The following is a 26715-nucleotide window of genomic DNA, read 5'->3' on the forward strand; positions in this document are numbered from 1 at the left end:
AGAGAGAAATCTGTAGTTTTTTTGTAACATAGATTAAAAATAGTACTTCCTCCATTCGGATTTAAGTGACGCTTTACAATTTTTTCACACAAATTTAGAAAACTAGAAGAATACCTATTATAACCCCTTGTTAAATGTTAACTTACCTCGTACCATTAATACAACACCTAATCACAAAAGTGTATAAGAAGTCATGTTTAGTCAATTTTTGTCTAAAATTCTGAAAACACAAGTATATCTTTTTTTTTGTTACGAATAAGATTTTATAAAAAAGGCCCATGCCCAAAGAAACAAAGTGTTAGCCTATTGAAGGGATCGTTACAGAGGAACAAAGCGTCGCTTTTGCAAGAGCGTCTGAGAGAGAGTTTTGCGATCTAACGAAATGCGAAAAAGATAGAGAGGTGAAACCAGATGAGATGAATCGTAGATCACTAACGATTCCGATCAATTCTTTGTTCTGGCTTCAATGAGCGTTGTATTGTCTGAGAAGACATCAAGATTTGTAAAACCTAGATCCTTCGCCGATCCAAAAAATGCCAAAAGATCTAGAGCTTCTGCGATCAAAGAGGAGGCGACATACTCATGTACGATCAAGTCTTCAATTGGTTTAGCTAAGGAAACTCCTAAGAAATTCCAAGCTAGTCCTGCAACATTCCGAGTCTTGTCCCAAGCTGCATCCGTCTTGCATGCTATCGATCTGTCATGTATCAAGGCGTTCGTGGTGTTGTGACTCTGGTCTTTTGATCTTCCAGATAAAGGTTTGCTTCTGGCTTTTTTTCCTTGGGCTTGATTCCATTCTAGAGTTAATCGAAGCTCATGTATTGCTGGAAAACGACAAGTATATCAAAAAAAAAATAAAAATTGTAAAATATCATTTAAATAGAACGGAGGAAGTATAAAATAGATTGAATGCTATGAAACATATTAAATGGAATAATACGTATAATGCAATTATCAAATATACTATAGAAGTATATTGTATTCATATGCTCGACATCTAGAATTGCTGTCAATGATCATTTGTATTCTACACAATATTAAATAACTTAAAATAAAATTACAAGCATGTGAACACAATTTCTTCATCGTATGAAAGCATATAAAAAAAATATAAATAAAATAGAACATGCTAAATAGTATAGTTATATATTAGTGAAATTATTAAATAGTTTAAATATATTATACTATGTATGTATAAATTAATAACTAGTATATACATAATTTTTATAACACTAGGATAAGATGATGGCTACGAAAAAAATTGTGGTGGTGGATAGCAGAGGTTATGAATTTGGTGATGGTCCTTGGGATGGAAGCTATGGTAATGGTGGTCAATTGATGAATGTGGTTATGGAAGAGATGATGATTATTACGAGGTGTGGTGAATAGGGCGGAAGAGATGGTAGTTGTTACGAATGATAAATATAAAAACGAAGATTGCTGATTTGATTAATAAATGAAAGAGTGATGATGAGGTGATAAAGCCCACATGATCAAAAGGTTATTGCAAAAAATGATGGTGAATTGGAAGAAACGACAGGTAGGTAGGTATCTGAAAGAAAAAAAAGTTATATCTTTATATATAAAATAGTCTTTTAATCTCTCCTGAGGTGTCCAGCTAGGATGCCATGTCATAAATAGTAGCTCTGCTGCGTCGACACATCAGATTAATGATACTCCGCGTATTGAGCTTTACTTTTGACGCTGCTTCATATGGGCTTTGCCTTCTGCGACCCAGAAAACCTTTGCATCCAACCCTAATCACTCTTCACTTCTTCCCTTTCGCTTTCTCTGTACCTCTCAGACGGCGATCGATTGTGATTCTGTAACGGCTGTGATTACTGCGTACTTACTCCCAGCGTTTTGATTCGTCGTCTGTGTGTATAAAAAGGTTTGTGTCTCATTCGATTTCCATTTGCATTTGTTTATGTCGGCTTTTTGAATCACTTTGCATTTGTTTTGTTTTTTTAGTGAAGAGCATAAAGTATCAATCTTCAGGAAGGTTGTCAATGGATTCCGACATGGTGGAGATCGCTCCTCCTGTGTTTGCTTGGGGTTCGACAACTCTAGAAATCCAAAAAGGTTGACTCTTTGTATCCTTTTGTGTAGTTTATGTATCCATTTTCGTTGACCCATCAACAAAAAGATCCAGAGATGTACTTGAGCAGTTTCTTATAAATCTTATTCCCAATTCCAGAAGGGTTTTCCGGCGATGAGTGTTCTCCCGCCATATCAAAGTTTGTAAGTTTTCATGAGTTTCTAAAGAACGCTGTCTTATTTGACATTTTGATGGTTTTTTGTTACAATGTGTTTGTTTCTGAACACGTTTATATACAGAGTTTGTATTTACTGTTGTTTCCAACTAACTAAACTCTTTGTTATTCGGAATCGGATTTGCAGGCCTGCCGTAAAGGTTGCCTTTTTCATTTGCTCTCTGCACATTTCTGTTGAATCTATTTGGTTAGTTGAGATGCAGAAGCTTCAGATTTGATTTATTTGTTGATGCGTTGAGTCTGATTGAGATAACAACATCGTCTTTACTTTTGCCTTTGCTATGAATTTGTGAGTGTGAGTGTGAGTGTGTGTGTTGAGGTGCCTTTGATTTTAGTTTTGGCTTTATGTGTCTTGGGTTGAAGAGGGCTGTGACACTTTGTCGGGGGGGGGGGGGGGGGGGGGAGTATTTGTGAAACACAATTCTAAGTCAATGGATCTAGGCTTCCATGATCAGCCTGCTGCACAAGCAATCACTTCACGGACTATGGGTTGCAATCTTTAAACGTCAACACTAAACACCTTACAAAGTCCAGAATTGAATTTTGATCTTCTATTCTGTTTTCTTCTTCATGGATGATAACTAGCTTGGAAACTAACAACAGTTGCTGATATGCTCATTTTAATTTCCTCAGTGATGGAATCTCAGGTACTTGAACTTCTATTATACTTATTTTAAACATAATCACTCTTTGCTGTCTGTGTGCTGTGGCAAATGACCCTCTTTTGCCTTGACACTGGCATGTTTTGCTATCATGTGTATACAGCAGGGAGGTCTGGAAACTGTTCCTCTTACGCCTTGATCCAGTTCACAATCTATTTTGTCCACGGGCAGAGCTCTTATCATCGTTGAGGCAGGGCTCAGCAGCTGCTCCTAGAACGCTGAGGACTGTGTGGCTCAAGCTGCGATTTTTTATCTATGGCGTCAACGCAACAACATTCTTCACAATCAGCAGTCAATAACGGTGATAAGTTTGTTTAGAGTCAACGATCGAGAAGTGTGTGACATCATTTTGGGAAGAAGGCATATACGGCAATTTCATAACTTATTATCTGTTTGGATAAGCTAATCTCTTGAGAGCACTGCTCTGTTTTGTACTGGCTTCCTATTTTCTCTTTATTTTTGCCATGGAGTTCAATTAGAATATGTTCTTGCATTTGTAGTTTCCGATTTCATTTTTCAATGGTATTAACATATTTTAGCAAAATAATAATAATAATAATCCCAGATTTTACAACACAGCTTGCACATTATCTGAATGTGCTATTTATTCACATTTTTATTTACTTTTAAAATATAAATCAATAACTAAAACAATTGTAGTCACAGTATTAAAAATACATAGCTATAACAATAACAGGGTTTTTTCTTCAAAAAACATATAACAGATTTTTAAAAATAATAAACATATAGTAAACCTTTTCTAAAATAAAATAAACAATAAAAAGAAATCAAAAGATTTATACCGTAAAATAAAAAAAATTTCATCAAACATAATAAATCTCATCATATATAATCCCTCCTCAATCAAACGTTTTTGAAACAAAAAAGGATATTTTTATAAACATCTATCTATCTATCATTTGCAAATCCAAACCTAAGACTAAAGACAAAATACAAAAATATAAATACATGTATATATAATTTTGATGAGAGTAATATTTCAAAACAAATTTAAATTCATAATAGATGTGAATATTTATATAACTAATGTGAATAATAAAATTAAACTTCATATTTAAAATATACCAAAAGTAAAACATCATTAATAAATTGCCGACAACAAAACTGAAAAACCTAATTTCTTAAATAAAAATAATGCAAAATAGATTTTGATAACATAACTAAAAACTAAAAAAAATAAAAGTTATCTATTGGTTTAAACAGTGGTTCAACCAGTAATTAAGTTTCAGGTTTTAGTTGTTTTAACGGATTTTATTGGGTTTTAAATTTTGGGTTTTTCACAAAACTCAGATCAGATTTATCTTGGATCACCGGATTTACCTATTCAACCGCGAGTCTGGATCGGATTTTCAAAACACTGGGTAACTATATACAAACCACATCAAATATAACTACCAGGATACAATTACATTATTTGAATATTTGTTAAATGAGCCAGGCTAAAATTATTGGTTATAAAATTGCTTATTAATACACCGATACAAAGTATTATTCCTTAAGAATATATTTAAACAAAAATAAATATACACATATACACCTAGAGTTAACGAATATAGATTTGAAATTGAAAAAACAAATTGTGAAAATATTAAAAAATAGTAAACTAATCAATTCAAAATACTCAGTAAAATTGATAAAATATTATGTAATTTTTCAATTACTAACTCGCCCGTAGGACGGGCCAAACCCTAGAATATTTTATAATTAAAACATAAATTATTTAACAAAATAAACTTTTTGAAACTTTTTAACAAGGAAAAATATGTTAATATATCATAACTAAAATTTTCAGATAACATGGCTTATTCAGTCTTCAAATACAATAACATGTACAAAATTTAGCTAATATGTATATTTTTAAATGATAAAAATTTATATTAAATATTTACGCTAACTGTTTAAATTACTTTTAAATTTACATCCCGCCCGTAGGGCGGATCAGCCCTAGTACTCATTAATCGGAGGTTGTTTATTTTTTAATTAGATGGCTAATTAGGTCTTGCATTTTTGTTACTCAACCTAATTTCCCTATTTTAAAATATAAAGTACATAGGCAGTTTTTATTCTTTATTATTTTGGTAAAGACATGATTACAGCTTAGAGACAGATCAATCCCCAATCTTTATAGTCATTTGTGATGGAACTGTTTTCTCCTAAGTTTGGATTAACATCTCTTGTGTCACGACTTCCAAAGGTTGAAATGAGATCTCTTGTGTAAATCTGAGCATTGTCCCGCCGAACAGTTGAAGTAGATGAAGAAGATGCTCCAATATCCAGGACCATACAACCATGCTCAGAACTAAAACGAATGTGCTTTTGGAAATCGTAATTTACTTTGTAAATACCACGATCGAAGCGGCTACGACGCTTCGCCGCCTCCATCTCTTCGCGTTTCATCACCATCTCTCTTGTGTGAGCGCAAGTTTTGTGGCTTTGTATTGAGAATTTTTTTTTTCTTGCAAAATCAGCAACCTTAAACCCTACAGATTGTGAGACAATAACTCAAACTCACTTTGCTTTTATAAGGGGTATTATTAATTTTGTTGTCCTGATTTTTCAGTTGCATATTTAATGACAGAAAGACCATATCTTATTTATTTATCGACCCGAATGAAACTTTTTGTTCAAAACGGTCTAGTTACGTGTATTTATGGTATATAATATACCTAGATTTGTCAAATATAATAATGTCGTGAAACTAGACAAAGTTATTTTCAAATTATAAGGGAACAAATAAGGCCCTACATTAATTTTAGTCCTTGAAAACTATTTAATGTGGCTTTCAGAAAGTTGGTAAATTTAATTATGTACAGAAAATTAATACTCGATAATTGATTACACATCGTTAAAAATGAGTCAAATTTTTTTAATTATGATACAATGCATGTAATTCATGCCAGCGCATAGAAAAAAAATACAGGAAAATAATTATTTTTCCTTAGTAGAAATTGATTTACGCAAATCATTAATCCATTTTTGAATTGTTCGTTAAGAAAGAAATTTATTTGTTCATTAAGAAAGAAAAAAAGAAATGATTTGTGGTTAAGAAAATAAAAATAGATGAGTTGTTCGTTAAGAAAAGAAAATTCCCTTAGATATTCTTTTTATATTTGACATTCTAGAAGAATTTTTTTGTTGCAAATTAAATGATTTTCAAAATTTAGTGCAATGTTTTTAATGTTATATGACCATCTATCCTATCTATCCTATTAAAAGTGAAGTACAAATGGGTATTAACCCTCACTTCTTCACAGTATTTACGGCAGAATGCCACTCCTTTTTATTAAATAGATTTCTTTAGTTATCTACCAATATTTTCGTAAAGTTCACTGCATATAACAGCCCATTCCGTTTTTGTTTTTTGACTTTAATGGGCCACGATTTTTTTAATTTCCATTCTTATATCTATAGTTTTATTCATCTAACCATATCTAATTATCTTTAACCAGCTGTAATCTATAACCATAAAATTGGGGTCTTATAAATATTTCATATGACCATCTATAACTATCAAATTGGACAAATAACAAAATTTCAAGTGACGACAAACTTATAACAACTGTTGACTTATATTGTAACAAATGTTTTTTAAAGATATAATACTGTACCTGACTTTTTTTATTGAATAATTTTTAAAGATATAATACTGTACCTGACTTTTTTTATTGAATAATATACCTGCATCAAAAAACAGTCCGTTTAATAATTGACAATAGAGATTAGAAATCATTTGGTTACCTTATTTATTAAATAAATTAACTATCGCCTATCAATTAAGATTACAAAGATATTTTCCTACAAAGATGATAACTAACTATTTCCAAACTTAAAATCTAGATTTTCGCCATCAATTCAAACTAAATTTCGAAAATTGTAAACAAATCAACTACATATTCTTTAGATCTTTAAATATCTTATATACTTACCATAAAAATCTCCTATATCTAAGGTCTCACATTTATCATATTTATGAAAATACTTCCCAATCACGGTAATATAGGTTTGATTGCGTGTAATCTACCCTAAATATCGATACAATTAAACATGTCTAATTAAAGAAATCAATATTGTTACCATAAAAATCTTTAAAAAATCTTCTAATATTAACTATATTCCTTACCTACCGGACGTGCTCATCAAGTTTTATAATAATTAGTTTAGATTTTATTCTCTTTGGTAGATCACCTATGTAGCTATATATAACCTTTGTTATATGTTGAATAACAACATTCGAGTTCCAAGCTAAAAAAATACAAAACATGTCTAACAACGCAAGTCTCACCCCCATCAAAGACTTGAAACCATTTAAGACTAAGTGGCGATGTCAAGTAAAATTGCTACATTCGTGGATGCAAAACACTGGTTTTGGTGGTGAGACTCTTCAAATGGTTCTGACCGATGACAGTGTAAGTTTCATAATGCAATTAATCATTACTTTATTGTTGAATGATATGCATTGCTTACATTATTTTGTGCTTATTTTGTAGGGTGAAAAGATAAGTGCTACGTGCAAAAGGAATAACGTTTTGAGCGTCCAGCGAAAGCTACCTCTAGGAAAATGGCGTGTTCTCACAACGTTTAGCGTCTCACAAGCGTCAGGCCAGTATCGGCCAACAACCCATCCATACAAGATGACAATCAGTGACGAAACTGTGATAACGAATTCTGACATCGTTCAGGATAGCATCTTCCTATCTCTTGCTAGATATGCGGACATCATCGATGGAACCTTAAAGACCCACTTGCTTATTGGTAATACCTATATGTCAATGTTTCATATAACTATATTTCAGTTTCTGGTATTTAATGTTGTTCTGTATATTAATTTTTATTTTCTTATAGATGTTATGGGGAAAATTGTAAGCCTTCAACCAGTTCAAATCGTCCAGGTGAAAGGACAGGACCGGAAGAAAGTTCAATTTCGTTTGGTTGATGAAAAGTAAGTTTTGTTATTGTGTTTTAGGTTTCAGTTCACATTTTTTCCTTTTTCTTGCGCTAATAGCTATTCCTTTTTAGTGGTAAGGACCTTGCATGTTGTTTATGGGGGAAATATGCAGAGCAATTGGAGGCTTATCTTGAACGTGAGGAACCACTGATCTGTTTGATCAGGTTTGCTAAAATCAGTTTTTACAGAGGTATTATTTTAAATGCGTTTTCATATTATTATATTCTATTTTTTCCAAAATCAGTTTTTACAGAAATTTTATTTTAATAGGTGAGGTGCAAATCACAAATGCTTTTGATGCATCCATTGTTTATTTTGATCCAACTATGGAGGAAGCATTACAGTTCAAAGAGAAGTAAGATTTAATAAACATATTTATTAAATCTTATATCTATAGTTGCTTATACATTGGTTGTTTTCTACATATATGTATAGGATTGAGCAAGACGAGCTTCCTCTTGCTGTTATTGAGAATAAAGCTGGTAAGAGGGAAATCGTTTTGAAAGAAGATGACTGGAACGACCTTGAGATCAAGACCATTTCGGAACTCTTTGTTTCAAATCAGGTTATATTCATACAGTACAGTTTTTATTTAGTAAAGTTAATTATTTGGTTAAGTGGCAGTAAACTTTTTTTCTATTTTATACATACCAAGAAAAGCTTAACCTATAAACCTGATCATATGTTCCTAGGTGGAGAACTGCAAAATAATTTGTTCAATTGAAGCTGTTGATACTGATTGGGCATGGTTCTATTTCGGGCACAAGGGTTGCAAACATCGTGCTATAAAAATTGGTAACAATGTTACTTCAATTTCAAAACATGATGACAAACAACTTTGGTTCTGTGAGCACTGCAAAGTTAAAATTACTGAAGTGATACCTGTGTAAGAGCACTGTTGCAAGTATATCATTCTTTATTTAATTATGACACATATTTTCATAATTAACTTTATTTCTTTAAATTTCATAGGTTCAAGCTCCATTTGATTGTTAGGGATGACACAGAAACATGCAAGTTGATGTTGCTGAACACTGTTGCTAATACAATTGTTGGACAGGAAGCTGTCGATCTGTGGGATGGCTCCTATGATGAGGTATTAGTTGATTCTGCTCGGAATTATTTCATTTATTATTCTTAAACACTAATTTTAGAATTGTATTAGATTGAAGATCCAGAACTCCTACCAGAATCTATCAGAGCTTTAGTAGGAAAATCTTTTTGTTTTGGCATATCTGTTCGCTCTGACAATGTGAGGGATGGGGCAGAAACATTTAAAGTTCTTGAGGTCTGGTCTGGAGATCACATTCTTAAAGTGGAATCTCAATCCGAGCCAAACTCAATGATTGGTACATCATCTTCTACCATGTCTACTGGTGATGTGAGTTCATTATCTAATTTTATACATACATTGTTATATATTAAAGTTTTTTATGTTATAGTTTTGATGACTGTATACTTTGCACATAATAGGTGCTCATGCTGGAAGGAAACAGCCATAATGATTCAGAAGAATGCAAAACACCTTTTGGAAAACGCAGAGATGACGATGCTGATCTACAAGACAAAACTTCCACTTCTAAAAAGTTGCGCACCTCCATCAAAGTGGAAAAGGAAAAGGAAAAGGAAGAGTAACATCGCATGAGAAGAGTGTTTTCTATTTTATGTTGGGTTTTTCTGTTTTTCTAATCTTGGTTTTTGCATTGCTTTATTCAGAAACAATAATTTGTTTACCTATTCGCTGGTTTATTTCATCGATTTGAATAAGATGACTTCAGTTTGATTTTTATTATTGCTTAGATAAAAATTAAGTTTATAGTTTATTGTTTCATATTATAATATTTAGTTTACTTTATTTTAAAATTCTAATACTAATCAGGAACCGTTTTTTTTAATAAACAGGCTATATCTAATCTTTTAAAAACATATAACTACAACATCACTAACCAAGATGTTTGGGTTCCTATAACAATCAAAGTTCTCCTTTCAGTCCTAGCAGTTTATAGCTATATAGCACGAGTTAAGTTTAGTCTTGACATACCTAATGCTCCTTAGTAATCTTCTTGCGGAAGATGAAGCTTAACCCTCACTTCTTCACAGTTCTTCCACCTGTTTTTGAAAAACAGGAAATTTTATAAAACTAAAATGGATGCTCGAACATGAATATTACCCTAATCTCAAATATTATAAAACAACTAATTGTTATCTATATATAAAAGCAATATTTTCATGAAAACTTGTGTAAGAGAAAGTAGATCAATGAAATAAATTCTGTTTTCCAGAATATTAACAGATATATTTACTTCCTATATCTAGAGTGTCAACTAATAACTACATTCCTACTTATTAGGTAATTGAAAATACAATTACGATTTTCACAATAAGGAAAATTAATACTGCCTCCTCCATATTCTATCGACTACATTACTGTGGATTAAGAAAAAAAAACTTGAGGAAGCATTATGAAGAGGAAAAAAACAGATTATCACAGTGGAGATCGAACTGAGAACAACATCACTCCAGAAACACAAAAGGATAAGCGAACATTCAGCAATGCAGGAGAGTTCTGTACAAATTCTATCACAAATCAAGACATTCCATTGCGATCAGTCTATTACAGGATGTTTGAGAGTATTGAAGGAAGGAATGTTCCACCGAATACACATTCCTTATATCAGCAAATCAGCATGTTATCACCCCAGACACCAAGAAATAAACGGAGATGTTTACTTGGTAAGTGCATCATACCAGCCAATTTACTATTCAACTAAATAAATAAGTAATAGATTATATATAACATGGAAGTGATTCTCGGGATTTTTGCAACAGGTCTTGATAGTTTCTCTAACGAAACTTCAGACTCACCAAAACAGAGCAGTTGTTTGACGTTTAAGACATGTAAGTCATGAAAATTACCTGTTGCTTTGTTTTGATACTGGCAATGCCTTGATTTCAGCCATTGAAAAGATTAACACCTTCCTTTTATTCTCTTTTGTTAGCTCAAGTCCTGCAGCCACATAAGCCATTCTCAATTGGTCTCTCATTTGAGCAGAGAAAACAAAACAACAAAAGTAATGTATCTGAAATGTTCAATGCTTGCAGGCTTTAAATTATTTTAATATTATTTAAGATTCTAAAACAATTTTTTTTCTCTAGATATTTCTCCAGCCCGACAAACAAATGCAAAACAACTCCCGAGTGTAGCAAGACAGAAAAATAGTAAAACAGCTCCAAAATGTAAGTTTGCTATTACCTGTTTTTGTTTCATTACGACCTTGACAGTAATCATCTACATGCTCTTCATGCTTTAGCATCTATCCTGCATAAAACAAATGAGAACTCATTTAAGAAGCTGCCTCAAAAGCGTCAAAGAAAAGTGACATCAAAAATTTTGAAAGATATTACAAATATTCAGTTTTCTTTGGATTCTGAAAGTCAACAATCACCATCTCCTCCACTTTTTCCAGATACCGACTTTGGAGGTTTCTTTTCACATTTTTATTAAGTCGTTTTTTTATCAGACCTTTAAAATAATAAATTCATATAATTTTAAATTGTTTTGCAGGAATTGTTGATGAAACTGGTGACCTTGAATTTGATTGTAGCTCTCTAGATACTACTGATTCAGAATCTGAAACTGATGACGTAAATTGTCCATTTTCAAAACATGGTTTACGTGATAAACCTACGTCTACAGCAGCTACAGCAGAGCTAAACAAAGATGGTATTGTCTTTTACAAATTATTTATAACTATATTTTATAATATTATGATTTTTTTTACAAATATGTGTCTAATGTTTCATTTCTTTTTGTAAATACAGAGTATACTGATGAGGGTGATCCAATTTACACATGTTCACACTGTGGTGCTATGATGTGGTATGGAGAACGTTTGAACAAACGACGGAATGCTAAGAATCCTACATTTTCCTTATGTTGTATGCAAGGACAAGTGCAGTTGCCTTTACTAAAAGAACCACCAAGTGTTCTAAAACAGTTGATTGAAGGTGATGATTCAGAAAGCAAGCATTTCCAGAAGAATATGAGACCTTATAACATGATCTTTTCATTTACTTCACTTGGTGGGAAAGTAGAGAGATCTGTTAAAAAGGGAAAAGGACCACCGATGTTAGTTCTACAAGGTGAAAATTATCATCTTATGGGCAGTTTAGCTCCCAATAGTGACAACCGAGCGAAGTTCGGACAGCTTTACATAGCTGACACAGAAAATGAAGTTGAGAACAGAGCTAAATGTTTGAGGTAATAAATCTGTCATATAACGTATCTTACATGAAAAGAGTTTTAAATATATTAAATTTAACTATTTTATTATTTTTTGCAGCTCTGGTAGACAGGGGTTACAGACCAATAAGAAGGATAATCTGAGGAAAGATATTATTGAGAAGCTGATGAAGATGTTGGATGAAGTGAATCCATATGTTAAGCAGTTTAGAACAGCCAGAGATCGATTTAAAATACAACCAGAAGATTCGTTTCATATGAGGATTGTAAGTAATCGATCTAAGGATGGGAGGACATATGATACCCCTACAGCTTCTGAAGTTGCTGCTCTCATTCCAGGAGATTTTTCTTTAGATATGGACCCGAGGGATATTGTTCTACAACGGAAATCAGGTCATCTACAGCGAATAAATGAGATACATGCTTCTTATCTTGCCCTTCAGTATCCTCTCTTATTTACTTATGGAGAAGATGGATTCAGACTTGGTATCAAGAAAGGTGTAACAAAAGCTACAAAGAAACAGAAGAAGCCTAATATCAGTATGCGTCAGTACTTTGCTTTTCGCCTTCATGAACGTAAGAATGAGTCTCATTATCTGTTGCATTCGAGGAGACTATTTCAGCAGTTCTTGGTGGATGCGTACACTACTATAGAGTCTAATCGCCTACGCTATCTGAGGTTTAATCAGCCTACTTTGCGATCCGATAGTTATGATTCTATCAAAGAGTCTGAGAATGCAGGAAAGGTCGATATGAGTGATCAAGGATCAGAGTTCGTGTTGCCAGCATCGTTCACAGGGAGTCCTAGATATATGAAGAATCTTTACTTGGATGCTATGACTGTATGCAAGCATTTTGGATTTCCAGATCTTTTCATCACTTTCACTTGTAATCCGAAATGGCCAGAGATCACAAGATATGTTAAGTCTCGGAAGCTAAAAGCTGAAGATAGATCAGACATTGTTTGTAGAGTCTTCAAGATGAAACTTGATTCACTCATGGATGGTTTAACCAAAAAACACCTGCTTGGAAAGACTGTTGCATGTAAGTTAATAGTTGAGTTATATTTTAGCTTCCTATGATTTTTATTCGCATTTGTTGTATTCTAATTACTGTTTTTTTCCTAACAGCGATGTACACGGTCGAGTTCCAAAAACGTGGTCTACCACACGCACACATTCTCTTATGGATGAATCCCGAGCACAAGTTTCCTACAACCGATGACATCGACAACATCATTTCTGCAGAGATTCCTGATAAATTGAAAGAACCCGAGCTTTATGAAGTTGTTAAGGATATGATGATTCACGGTCCTTGTGGTCCTGCCAATATGAATTCTCCATGTATGGAGAATGGGTTGTGCACTAAGTCATTTCCTAAGCAATTTGCTAAGCAGACCACTATTAATAAAGAAGGATTTCCGGTTTATAGGAGGCGAGAACAGTCAGATAACTTTGTTCTGAAGAATGGAGTAAAATGTGACAATCGGTTTGTTATTCCATATAACAAGAGATTATCTCTACGTTTCCGAGCTCACATTAATGTGGAGTGGTGCAACCAAGCTGGATCTATCAAGTACTTATTCAAGTACATTAATAAGGGACAAGATCGTGTCACTATTGCTGTGGAACCGCCAGATCACATTGTTGCTAATGAGTTGGGCAATGAAGAGATTACTGTGGAAAAGATGGAAAAGAAAAGAAATGAACTGAAGGACTTTTTCGATTGCAGGTATGTAATCAGCTACAGTGCGTTTTGTGTCTGTTCGATGTGATCTCTGCTTTTTTATCTAATAGTTTTTTTCTGTTTTGCAGATATGTGTCATCTTGTGAAGGGGCTTGGCGAATCTTCAAATTTCCTATTCACTATCGATCAACTGCTGTAGAGAAGCTTATTTTCCATCTGCCAGGAAAACAAGTGATCACTTTTAAAGGAAAGGACAAGCTGAAAGCAGTGGTTAGTCGTAAGTTGATTGAAAAGACTATGTTCTTGGCATGGTTCGAGTTGAATAAGATCGATGAGTTTGCAAGAACACTGCTTTATTCTCAGATTCCTATCTTCTATATCTTTGACAAAAAGACTAAGAAGTGGAAGAAGCGGAAAAGAGGTTTCTGTTTAGGAAGAATAAATTATGCTCCGCGGAAACAAGAAGCCGCTTATTTCTTGCGCATTTTGCTGAACATTGTGAGGGGTCCTACCAGTTATGATGACTTTAAGACCTTTAACGGAGTTCTCTATCCTGAATACAAAGATGCATGTTTTGCTCGTGGATTATTAGATGATGATCAGGAGTACATTGATGATCTTGTGAGGAGAAGCTACGAATGCTCTGCAAGTGATCTACGAGAGTTGTTTGTTATTATGCTTATGAGTAACACTTTGTCTCTGCCAGAGGTCGTATGGGAAAGCACTTGGCAGTTTTTGTCAGAAGATATAGAGCATAACAGAAGAAAATATTTGAATAGGCCAGGTATGAAAATCATTTGCGATTCATCTTTATATTACTTCCTACAATTTCAATACATTAGATTTTTGTCTAATATTCTATCTTATATGTACAATTTTATTTGTATAGGATTATGCTTGACCAACGATGAGAAAAAGAAGTATGCTTTACTAGAGATTGAGAAGATCTTGAGACGTAATGGTACTTCTCTACCAAGATTAACTACAAAGCCAAAACTGCCAAAGACAAGTGCTCAGGATTTTAATGTCTTGATAGTGGATGAGCGAAGTTATTCTCGAGAAACATTGCAAGAGACTCTTGACAGAGATATTCCGAAAATGACAGATGAGCAAAAGGAAATTTATGATCAGATCCTTGCTGCTGTGGACGAAAGGAACGGTGGAATGTTTTTTCTTTATGGATTTGGTGGAACTGGGAAAACTTTTCTTTGGAAGTTACTTTCTGCGGCTATTAGATGTCGAGGAGATATTGTGATAAACTGCGCATCAAGTGGCATTGCTTCTTTATTACTACCTGGTGGTAGGACTGCTCATTCAAGATTTGGTATTCCATTAAATCCAGACGAGTTTTCATCGTGTACTATAGAGCCTGGAAGTGATCAAGCTAATTTGATCAGAGAATCATCACTCATTATATGGGACGAAGCGCCGATGATGGGGAAACATTGTTTTGAAGCGTTGGATAGGACCTTTTCTGATATAGTTGGGAAGCATGCGAGACAGCCTTTTGGTGGAAAGGTAATTGTCTTTGGGGGTGACTTTAGGCAGGTTCTTCCTGTTATAAATAGAGCTGGTAGGGCTGAGATCGTCTTAGCTTCTCTGAATAAGTCATATCTTTGGGAGCACTGCAAAGTTTTGAAGCTCACCAAGAACATGCGTTTGTTATCAGATGGTTTGTCACCAGAAGATGCTGCGGATCTTAGGAATTTTTCGGATTGGATATTAAAAATTGGGGATGGTAAACTTTCAGAGCCTAATGATGGTGAAGCGGAGATAGATATTCCATCAGAATTTCTTATTTCAGACTCCAAAGATCCGATAGAAGCAATCAGCACAGCCGTTTATGGCGATACTGCTTCTCTACATGAAAAGAAAGAGGCAAAGTTTTTTCAAGAGAGAGCTATCTTATGTCCGACTAATGAAGATGTCAATATTATTAATGACTACATGCTGGATCGGCTGGATGGTAAATATTTATTTTAAGTATTATTTTTGCATTTGTTTATGTAAAATAAATAAAGTAGTAATGATTGAGTTTCAATTTCAGGTGAGGAGAAGATTTACTACAGTGCTGATAGTATAGACCCAAGAGATAAGGGTTCAGTCAACAATGAAGCATTAGGAGCTGATTTTCTTAACACTATTAAGGTCTCTGGTTTACCGAATCATAGTCTTAGACTGAAGATTGGTTGTCCAGTCATGGTTCTGCGAAACATTCAGCCACATAATGGGTTAATGAACGGCACGAGACTACAGATAACTCAACTCATGGACTTTATGATTCAAGCTAGGATCATAACTGGAGAAAAGGTTGGAAAATTAGTCTACATTCCTAGATTGTTGATCGAACCATCAGATACTCGACTTCCTTTTAAGATGCGCAGAAGGCAGTTGCCGCTGGCAGTGGCTTTTGCTATTACAATAAACAAAAGCCAAGGACAATCCCTATCAGAGGTTGGTATTTATTTACCAAGACCTGTGTTTTCACACGGACAACTCTATGTGGCTGTGTCTAGGGTCACTTCTAAAAAAGGACTTAAAATTCTGGCTCTCGACAAAGATGGTAAACCTCAAAAGAAAACTACAAATGTTGTCTTCAAAGAGGTTTTCGATAACCTGGACAAATATCAGTGACTAGGTAAATTTATCTTTTCAGTTGTCATCTATCTATTTTATGATATAAATATACATAGATTAGTAATTTTGTTTACTTATTTGCGAATGCAGGATGCAGAGCTTTGCAAACAAGACATGCATATTGTATTTTTCTCGATTCACCATCAAAACTAAACTTGCTCTTCTACTTATTTTTGTGTTTTGCAGAACAATAAACAAACAGTTTCAATTGTTTTTTTATTATTTTAAACTTCTTTAACTATAATTTAGTAGGTGATAACACAATCATCCAAACGAAAGCTCGACTATTTATGAATCGGGATATCAAGTTAAAATAAAAGAAATAACTTTGTCTATCAACCTACCACAATAAGAAAATAAGCGTCATCATCAAATTACTAACCTTGAAACTGCCTTTCAAATGATATGTTCTCCACTTCATTGCCCAGTTCAAGAATCAAATAACTGATCTCACGATTACCTGCACATCATATATTCTGTTATAGTAAATAAAAAAAATTACACCTTCCATGTATTACGTACTAATATCAATTACCCTTTGACTTAATAGCATATGTACATAACAGGTTTTTTTGTGGTGCTAGAACAGTGACAACTATACATCAACCTAAATGAGATACATGCTTTTTAACAACTGCAATCTACTAAAGGTAACAAAACAAACTTCAACAAGTCTCTCTTTTTAAAATAACAGTGAGCAATCTAACTTGATGATCAATACAAGTTTCTATAATACTTATTTCAACCAATAATTTACTCAAATGAAATTTACAAATATGATGAAAAGATGACTTATCTTTTTTATGCTGACATCTGTTTCTTCGCCCTTTTGTAGCTGGATCTCCTCTTATCTCTCTCTCGAACACAAAAACCGAACCATTCGTAGTGATGAATCTGCACTGAGAGAATGTGTCTTTCTTCAATTGATGTATCCATGTCTACTTTTTCTTCTTCTATGTCTTCATTTAATGATTCATCAACCAAACTATTAACCTGTTGTAAACAAAAAACGTATTAGTAATATCAAAACAGAATATAGAACCAGATGTTTAAACAGAATATACAGAGTTATTGGTACCTTGATTGTGTTGATTAATCCGTGCGTTCCATCTTCTACATCCAAATGATATCTCCAGAAGTCGAGTGAACTTCTCCCTCTAACTCGCCAAATCGGTCTGTAACCCCTTCGCTGGTAAGGCTGAGATCTTCTTAGCTTCTTTTTCTTTTCACGTCTGTTTCCGAGCCCTTTTGTAGCTGGATCTGCTCTTATCTCTCTCTCTCGAACATAAAAACAGAACCATCGAAAATACACATCAACTGAGACTATTGAGTGTTTCTTCAATGGATGTTTCCATGTCTACTTTTTCTTCTTTTACGTCTTCATTTCACGATTCATCAACCGAACAATTAACCTGTTCTAAATAAAACACCAATTGTTAATATCAATACAGAGTAGAGAACGAGATGTTTAAACAGAGTTCAGAGAGTAATTGTTACCTTGATTGTCTTGATTAATCTGTGCGTTTCATCTTCTAAATCCAAATGATATCTACAGAACTCGAATCAACTTCTCAGTCCCCTTTGAACTCGCCAAATTGGGAACATCGAAACCTAGACTCTTCTTTCAATGATCGACTTTTTTTTTCCATCGTATAACAGTTTTTTTTCCTGCGTAAAGTGGTTATTAGATTTATTTGGGCCTTAGTCAATTTTTGAGTGTCATTTGGGCTACAAAATTAAGTGCTTACAGATTAATAATTTCACAAACATTGCCAAAGCCCATTTATAAATAATATAAATTGATGTCAGTATATAAATGTTTTTATCTATATTAGTAAAAATTAAAATATTATAAAACCCTATAAATTCGTATTTTATAATATACATAAAGTATGTCAACTTTATTTATTTATAAATAAATATTTATAATAGTTTAATATGAACATATGCATTTATAAATATGTTTACAAAATTATCCATGCAAAACATATCAAATCATTTTTTTTATTCAATACAAAATTAACTAAAAACCGTTGACAAAATATATGATTAACAAACATATATTCAACAATTTAAATATATATAACAAACTTATATCATCATTTAAACATTTAACATCACCTTATAATAGCAGAGTAGTATCTAATATCTCAAATACATAACCTATAAAAAATCTTATGTTAAATTTTAAACCGAAACAAACACCCGCGCGGGCGCGCGGGTCATGGTCTAGTTGGTATTATGCTTCTAGAACATGATCTATACCGGTAAAGTTTTTTTTTTTGAAAAAAATATACCGGTAAAGTTCTTTCTCAGACAAAAGTAATGCTGGAATATATCTCAAAATGATTTAGGTCACGTTTCGGTTTCTTATTGATTCTGACTTTTGAGTGCAGCTGTGCTGATCTTTGAGATGACGGGTTAGCAGGACATATAGAAGAAAACATTCAAAAATCTAATGCAGTCATGGTTGAGATATAAGTAAATCTTATAAAGTTTCACTTAAATGTTTCTGAGTTTCACCTTGTTTTATTTTATTTGTGCCAAGACAACAACCCCAGCTACTTTACAAACCCTTCTTATATTTATATAAAATTCACATATATATACAAATACATGCTTGCATATACATTATTATTATACAGCTTAGTAATATTCATTTGATTCAGTATATATATATATATATATGCTTTATGTATGTGATATGATGTGTACATATAGCTAAAGTACTTTGTAATAGCAAATTTTTTATTATAAAATAATGTTACAACGAAGCACATATTTAAAAATAAAAATACATAGACAGTTTTTATTCTTTATTATTTTGGTAAAAACAGGATTACATCTAGAGAGACAGATCAGTCCCCCAATCTTTATAATCATATGTGATGGAACTGCTTTCTTCTAACTTTGGAGCAAGATCTCTAGTGTCACGACTTCCGATGGTTGAAATGAGATCTCTTGTGTAAATCTGAGCATTGCCCCGACGAACGGTCGAGGTAGATGAAGAAGATGCTCCAAAACCCATGTTCAAACAACCATGCTCAGAACTATAACGACCTCGACGAATGTTCTTTCGGAAAATGCACATATCACGATACCTCTTCATCTCTTCGCGTTTCATCACCATCTCTCTTGTGTGATCACAAGTTTTGTGGCTTTGCATTGTGATTTCTTTTTGTTTGCTGCAAAATCAGCAGGCTTAAACCCAGTAGATTGTGAGACGATAACTCAAACCCACTTTGCTTTTATAAGGGTTATTATTTATTTTGTTGCCCTGATTTTTCAGTTGAACATTTGATGACAGAAAGACTGAAATAGACAAAGTTATTTTCAAAACGCAAGGGATCGAATAAGGCCCGATATTAATTTTAATCCTTGAAAACTATTTGATGTGCTTTTATTCCTTTCACAAAGTAGGTAAATTCAATTATGTACAGAAAATTAATACCCAATAATTAACTACACATCGTTAAAATAAGTCAAAAATTTTAGTTATGATGCATGAATGCCTGTAATTCATGCCAGTGCATAGAAAATAAAAACCAGAAAGATTTGATTGTTAGAAATTGATTTAGGCAATTCAGTAATCCAAAATTTGATTGTTCATTAAGAAAGCAATTGAACATTAAGAGAAAAAAACAAATGATTTGTTGGTTAAGAAAGTAAAATAAATGAGTTGTTCGTTAAGAAAATGATTTGTTCCCAATTATAAAAATGTAACTAAATTTAGTTACATATGTTTTTAGTAATTTTGTTAGAAGGTTGAAAACCCTTTAACAAAAAAATAATAATAATTTTGTTAGAAGGTTTCTGATTTGTAACAAGTCACAAAATGTTCACCATTGGACCATTTTCATGCAAAGACTACATCGAATCAAATATTAAACATAAGTTACGAAAGGATAACGTTCATCAGAAGAAAAGGATTTCTAGCTAAGCTGTTATTTTACGTACTTGAGTCATGTGCTTAAAGTTCATCGTCTTTGATAACTTCGAAACTCTGTTCTGGTAAGTCCATGATTTCAAATGTCTCATTAGTCATTATGTAATACCCGCCTCCCCCAATAACATAATTTGGGGTTTGGATCGTAAAATAAACACAACTAGACATACCACCGTGTCCCGACAATGATTTCATGAACTCAGACGTGTTCCTTTCTTTTTATTTTTGAACGAACAAGAGATTATTATTAAGCTAGAGTTACTCCACAACGGGAGGGTTTACAAGAGAAAACAGAGCAGATTTAGCTAGAGAGTCTGCAGTTACATTACTTAAACGTGGAATAAAAACGAAAGATATAGCTTCGGACCTACGACTTAAACTAGTGATATCAAACAATAAGCTATGAAGCTCTATCGTTGAGGAAGTGGAGTTAAGGAGGTTCACTAGAGATTTCGAATCGGAGAAGACATTCAACCGAAAGAATCCTTTATGGACCGCATCGAGCAGAGCAGTCTTTACAGCGAGAGCTTCAGCAACCAAAGGCGAAGCGACATGGGGGCGGTTTGAAGATCGGTGCTCAACGGAGACACCATTACGGTCTTGAAAAAACCAACCCAGCCTTGTCCACTGTTCCTTGAAATGGGATCCCCAAGCTCCATCTGTGTAGCAGGCAATGCCAGAGGAAGGTCGCTGCGGGAGAGGGACACGGTTGTGTGGTGGGCAAGGCTTAGAAGAAGTCCGAGAGGACCCAAGGAAACACTGGAGTGGAGGCCAAACCGGTTGGTGGAAGATTGATCATTTATGAACAGCAGAGGAGAAGCTCGGAGATGGAGAGATCAGGGCTAGGTAATGGCTAGTTTAGCGCCAGAAGAAGATCCCATACACGGGCGGAGAAAGGACAAGTCATGAGGAGATGAATAGGAGTTTCCACTTCTCCACATCGTTTGCATCTAGGATCAACTTGAATGCCCCTAGCTAGAAGAACAGAACCAACTGGAAAGGCCGCACTTTTGATCTTCCAAAGAAAGGAATTTAGCTTTGGAGAAGTACTAAGCTTCGGATCCTGCACAAGCCGCCAAGCAATCTTTTTGAAAACACCAATCCAACCATGTCTACCATTATTATTTACAGTTTTGCACACAACTTTCATATGAGTAAATAGTTACTCAGTAAAACGGTTTTATACCAGACTCTTCGCATGAGCCTATGTACCATTCAATAGAGAGAGAGAATTGACTAAACACTGACAATCAAGCAATGTAATGAGTAAATATGGTAGAAAGCAATGTAATCAAACAATGTAATGAGCAATGTAACAAATAAACAACAAGCAATTACTGAACTCAGTCACTACCACACAAAGAATTGACACCTAAACAACCTAGACCGGTGGTTTAAAAAAAAACAACCTAGACCTCTATAACCTATCGTACATAGAATTGATCATAGGATTTTGTATTTCGAGTTTGAAATAAGATTTGTAGTGCAAGGCTAGAATTAGAAATGTCCATGAATAGTAAGGGATCCAGAGTTCAAGGCATATCGGAGGGATTAAGAAGGCTAAGATTTCAATAACGTGAAACATATTTACTCAAAAAGTCATTCTTGTGTTGGTTAAGATATAAGTTTTATTACCATTTTCTCTCTTTTAATATATTATATGATTACTATGTTGATCAACTGATTAAAAGTAAATAAACTTCAAGGAAATCTGATATAAAGCTTCTAGCACAATGCAAGTATATGCAACTGAGAGCTAGTGATACAAAAACTGATGATGCCCTCAACAGTGATATTTCAATATATTTTCAAAATATTGTTTAGAAAAGATAACATATTATTTGGTTCTCATATTTCACTAAGATTTAATCATCAAAAAAGAAAGAAAAAAAAATCATCAAAACTAATACTAGTATATATAATTTATCAAAATATTTACCGCGTTCACTTATTTATTTTTACAGTGAAATATCATACTAATCAGCTATACTTCATCTGGTAGTAGTTAGAAGTCTCTCTCTCGCTCTTTGTTCTGGTAGTTAACCAGGGTTTTGAGGATTGGCCCTCGGTCTTCAGTCTCTGCGCTTGTCGGAGAAGTTTCTGATGAACACTTGCCCCATCATGTTTTGAGGAGCTTTATTCCTCCTGTGCTCATCCTCTTCAGAAGGTTCCCCCTGGTGTAAGTTTCTTCGCTCTTCTCTGTATGTTTGTACTGTTTTTGTTCAGACCTCTCGCTGTATCGTAGCCGGAACCGGAGCATTAAACTTCCGCCTGCGTATCTGAGAGTATTCTCTTGTGGTTAGTGTTGGTATAAATTTCTTTTGTGAGTCTTGAGTTTCTTGCGCTTGGGAGTTTCTGGAGTTCGATTGATCGGAGTCGGCTTCTCTACTGCTGACCGGGGCAGGGTGGTCCTCCTCCTCCGGTTGGTACTTGATCAAGTTTCCTTCGGGCTCTGTCTTCCTTCTCCGTTAGCTTTTGCTCTTCTGATTGCAGGACTATCCTACGAACTAGTGAAGAGTGTCTGGCCTACTGAAGTTGTAAATGCTGCCTTCGACTTCTAATCAATTTACTTTCAGCTTTACACATTGTTCACTAGTTGGCAATTGTAGACCTAAATTTTTATCAAAAGTTTTTTTTTTTTTTTGTCTTTTTGGGACCTCTTGATCATATCCCTTTGCTTTGTTAAGCAGACTGAGATACAAGTAACATAGTATCAAACATACATTTACATTACAACAGTAATAAAATGTACATCCTTATAAAAAAAGATGGAAAACATGCAACAGTAACCGCAGTTTTCAAGATCACATGACTGCACAGTTCTTGATATAATTCTAGGCCAAAGGCAGAAGAAAACATTCAAAATATGATGCAGTCATTGGCCGAAATATGATATAAAGTTTCACTTAAATGTTGCCAAGATCAGTACCCCAGCTAGTTTACAAACTCTTCTCATATTTTTCATCTTGCCAAGATCAGTACCCCAGCTAGTTTACAAACTTTTCTCATATTTATATAAAAGTCACATATAGATATCTATATTATCTATATAAACGTACATGCATATCTATATTATTAAATTGTTTGAAAAAGTGGATATCAATATAAAAGAAATATGGTTTGGAAACACAGATATATATCAAGAAAAAAACTGACTTATGTTTTATTAAGAAAAGTTGGAAGTCCATTATATTATGAGCAATTATCTATCTGGGCCAGTTTAAAATATACGAAAATTGTTTAATCTAATTATTTAAAAACATTTTTGTCTAAAATAATCATAAATTTATTTTAACTTTATATATATATATATATATATATATATATATTTCAAATCAAATTAATAATTTAAAATTGATTTTTAATTCAAAAATTGATTCAAAAATATACATATGTTCAAAATTTGATTTTACTAAAATATTTTCCAATAACTGTTATAACAGAATGTTTTCAATATATATAAGAAGAATACAATAAAAGCCAAATTTAAGACACCAACTTAAATTATGGTTTTTATATTTCACATTAAATTTTAAAAATATAATATATGTGATTATTTATATGATGATATGTATAAAATACTATTAATTATATGATTATTTATATGATAGTATGTGTAAAATACGATTAATTATATGATGACACATACATGATATATAATAGTGACATGAAAAATAAATAATAACATATTTTTGAAAAATACATTTGTATGGACGCACATATTAAAGTAGTACATTATTATAGAGTTTAGTAACTATTCATTTGATTGAATATAATATTATATGTATATATGTGTGTGTATATGTGCCTTATGTATATGATATGATGTGTATACATCGCTTAGGAACTTTGACAAAGTAAAATTTTATTATAAAAATAATGTAACAACAGAGCACGTTATTTAAAATAAAAATACTTAGGCAAATTTTGTTATTATTTTGGAAAAAAAAAAGTATAGGATTACAGCTTGAGAGACAGATCAATCCCCCAATCTTTATAGTCATTTGTGATGGAACTGTTTTCTCCTAAGTTTGGAGTAACATCTCTTTTGTCACGACTACCAATGGTTGAAATGAGATCTCTTGTGTAAATCTGAGCATTGTCCCGCCGAACAGTTGAAGTAGATGAAGAAGATGCTCCAATATCCATGACCATACAACCATGCTCAGAACTAAAACGAATGTGCTTTTGGAAATCGTAATTTACTTTGTAAATACCACGATCGAAGCGGCTACGACGCTCTGCTGCCTCCTTCTCTTCGCGTTTCATCACCATGTCTCTTGTGAGAGCGCAAGTTTTGTGGCTTTGTATTGAGAATTTTTTTTTCTTGCAAAATCAGCAAGCTTAAACCCTATAGATTGTGAGAGAATAAACTCAAGCCCACTTTGCTTTTATAAGGGTTGTCATTTATTTTATTGCCCTGATTTTGTAGTTGCACATTTGATGACAGGAAGACCATGTCTTATTTATCTAAGCCGAATTAAGCTTCTTTTTTTTGCTCAAAACGGTCTTCACGTAATTATGGTATATACTTCTAGGTTTCGTCAAATATATTAATGTCCTGAAACTAGACAAAGTTTTTTTCAAACTGCAAAGGAACAAATAAGGCCCGATATTAACTTTACTCCTTGAAAACTATTGGATGTGATTTTATTGCTTTCACAATGTTGGTCAATTTAATTATGTACAGCAAATTAATACTTAATAATTGATTAAACATCTTTAAAACGAGTCAATTTTTTTTAAGTTACATGTATGTAAGTCTTGTGCCTTAGTAGAAATTGATTTAGGCAATTCAGTAAATTTTTTTTTTGGTCCACCAGGCAATTCAGTAATCCAGATTTGAATTTTTCGTTAAGAAAGCTATTGATTTGTTCATTAATTAAGAAAAAGTAAATGAGTTGTTCGTTAAATGATGATTTGTTCTCGGATATATATATATTGTCATATAAAAGGTAACTAAAACTAATATATTCAGTTATGTTTTTAATAGTTTTGTTAGAGGGTTTATGATTTATAATAGGAAAAATCTCTGTTCGGAAGACGTTCAGACTGCAAGACCGCAGCTAACAAGTCATTAAAAAAATTGGGGAGTACTCGGGAAATACGCGGAACCTAGTTTTAAATACAATTTAATATATCTATAATATGTTTAACTAATTTTAAACATGATAACACAAGTTCTTAGATATAATTATATAAACTTTTATAAATAATTTTAAACAGTCTCTTTCTGATTTGTCGAATATTTAGATTATGAATTGTTTGATATAAAAATCCTCAAATCCCCAAAATTACAATTAGTTATCCACTACCAAATAATTACAATTAGTTATTAAGTCCAAAATCATTGTTTTACCGGAATTAGGCTGCCAATGCAGGAATTAACCAGTCTTACATGGGTCAATGTATTGTTTTACCGATTTGACCATATTCGCTGCGGTAAAATTTTGGCCGTCTAGATGGCTGGGCGGCCGTGTTTTCGAACAGGGGGAAATTTGTAAATAGGATCATATTGAGAAATAGTTTGTATCAGTATAAATCTAAAGCCTTAAACGCTAAATTTAAAGAAGAAACATAAATTGTAAACCCAAACTCTTAACACTAAACTTAGATGATAAATCCTAAACTATAACCTTAAATCCTAAATCCAAATGGTAGATATTGAGCCCAATGGTAAAATTTAAACATGTAAAAACCTATAAGATAAACGCTAAAAACAAAACCTCAAATCTAAAGGATAATCATAAACCCAAATGATAAACCGTAAAAACTAAACTAAATAATACCAGTTATCCGGTCATCATTGTTGTTAATTAGTTTTTCTATAAGTGGTCGGGTATAATTATAGATCTCAAACTAAAGATTATACATGTGACACAATATTAGTTTTCCAATATGTACTGAAAATGGATGTTAGCCGGTTAAAGGTTTCTACACCCAACTGTGTTATATGTATTATTTGTTATATCTACTCAATTAATCTTTGGATTGATATATATAGTGATATCCAATCACTGATCGAAAAATTCAACTAACAATATTGATTTCCGGATTACAAGTATAAATTATTTAATTTATTAGATAAGAACAATGCGATTAGTGAAGAGTATGTGCTATATCATTCAAATTTAAAGCATTTTTCGTTCATATATATGTTAACTGAATATTATTTATTTTATCCCTTTAACGATTGTTGTGATCTATTTTTTAGGATTTATATTATTCTAGGGTTAGGATTTAAAAATATGACACTTGCTTAGTAAAGATAATATGTAACACATGAAATATCTGGCTATGAG

At 33.0% G+C, this 26715-nt stretch overlaps 2 protein-coding genes and 1 long non-coding RNA gene across 5 annotated transcripts; all 3 read left to right on the plus strand.

Annotated features, from left to right (window-relative positions):
- The first annotated feature begins 329 nt into the window (after positions 1-329).
- On the plus strand, positions 330-3511 carry LOC130510483 (uncharacterized). 3 transcript variants are annotated; one of them, XR_008944144.1, is made up of 7 exons: positions 331-758; positions 1237-1544; positions 1619-1891; positions 1972-2082; positions 2198-2241; positions 2401-2920; positions 3039-3511. It is a non-coding gene; the product is annotated as an uncharacterized LOC130510483 (long non-coding RNA). The 3 variants fall into 3 exon arrangements; XR_008944145.1 differs by having other exon boundaries at positions 1237-1540; XR_008944143.1 differs by having other exon boundaries at positions 330-758; positions 1237-1891.
- A 3704-nt stretch (positions 3512-7215) lies between these two features.
- LOC130511114 (uncharacterized) lies at positions 7216-9536 on the plus strand. Its single transcript, XM_057007958.1, has 10 exons — positions 7216-7362; positions 7444-7708; positions 7799-7895; positions 7973-8091; positions 8172-8256; positions 8337-8466; positions 8594-8787; positions 8874-8997; positions 9067-9282; positions 9375-9536. The coding sequence occupies exons 1-10, from the start codon at positions 7216-7218 to the stop codon at positions 9534-9536; spliced, it is 1539 nt and encodes a 512-aa protein (XP_056863938.1).
- Positions 9537-11229: 1693 nt separating this feature from the next.
- LOC130511115 (uncharacterized) lies at positions 11230-16464 on the plus strand. The gene is made up of 5 exons (XM_057007959.1): positions 11230-12162; positions 12245-13188; positions 13275-13896; positions 13941-15796; positions 15878-16464. The coding sequence occupies exons 1-5, from the start codon at positions 11774-11776 to the stop codon at positions 16462-16464; spliced, it is 4398 nt and encodes a 1465-aa protein (XP_056863939.1). The 5' UTR covers positions 11230-11773.
- Positions 16465-26715: the final 10251 nt, after the last annotated feature.

Source organism: Raphanus sativus, chromosome 4, assembly GCF_000801105.2.
Source record: "Raphanus sativus cultivar WK10039 chromosome 4, ASM80110v3, whole genome shotgun sequence".
In the NCBI taxonomy this organism is placed as follows: domain Eukaryota; kingdom Viridiplantae; phylum Streptophyta; class Magnoliopsida; order Brassicales; family Brassicaceae; genus Raphanus; species Raphanus sativus.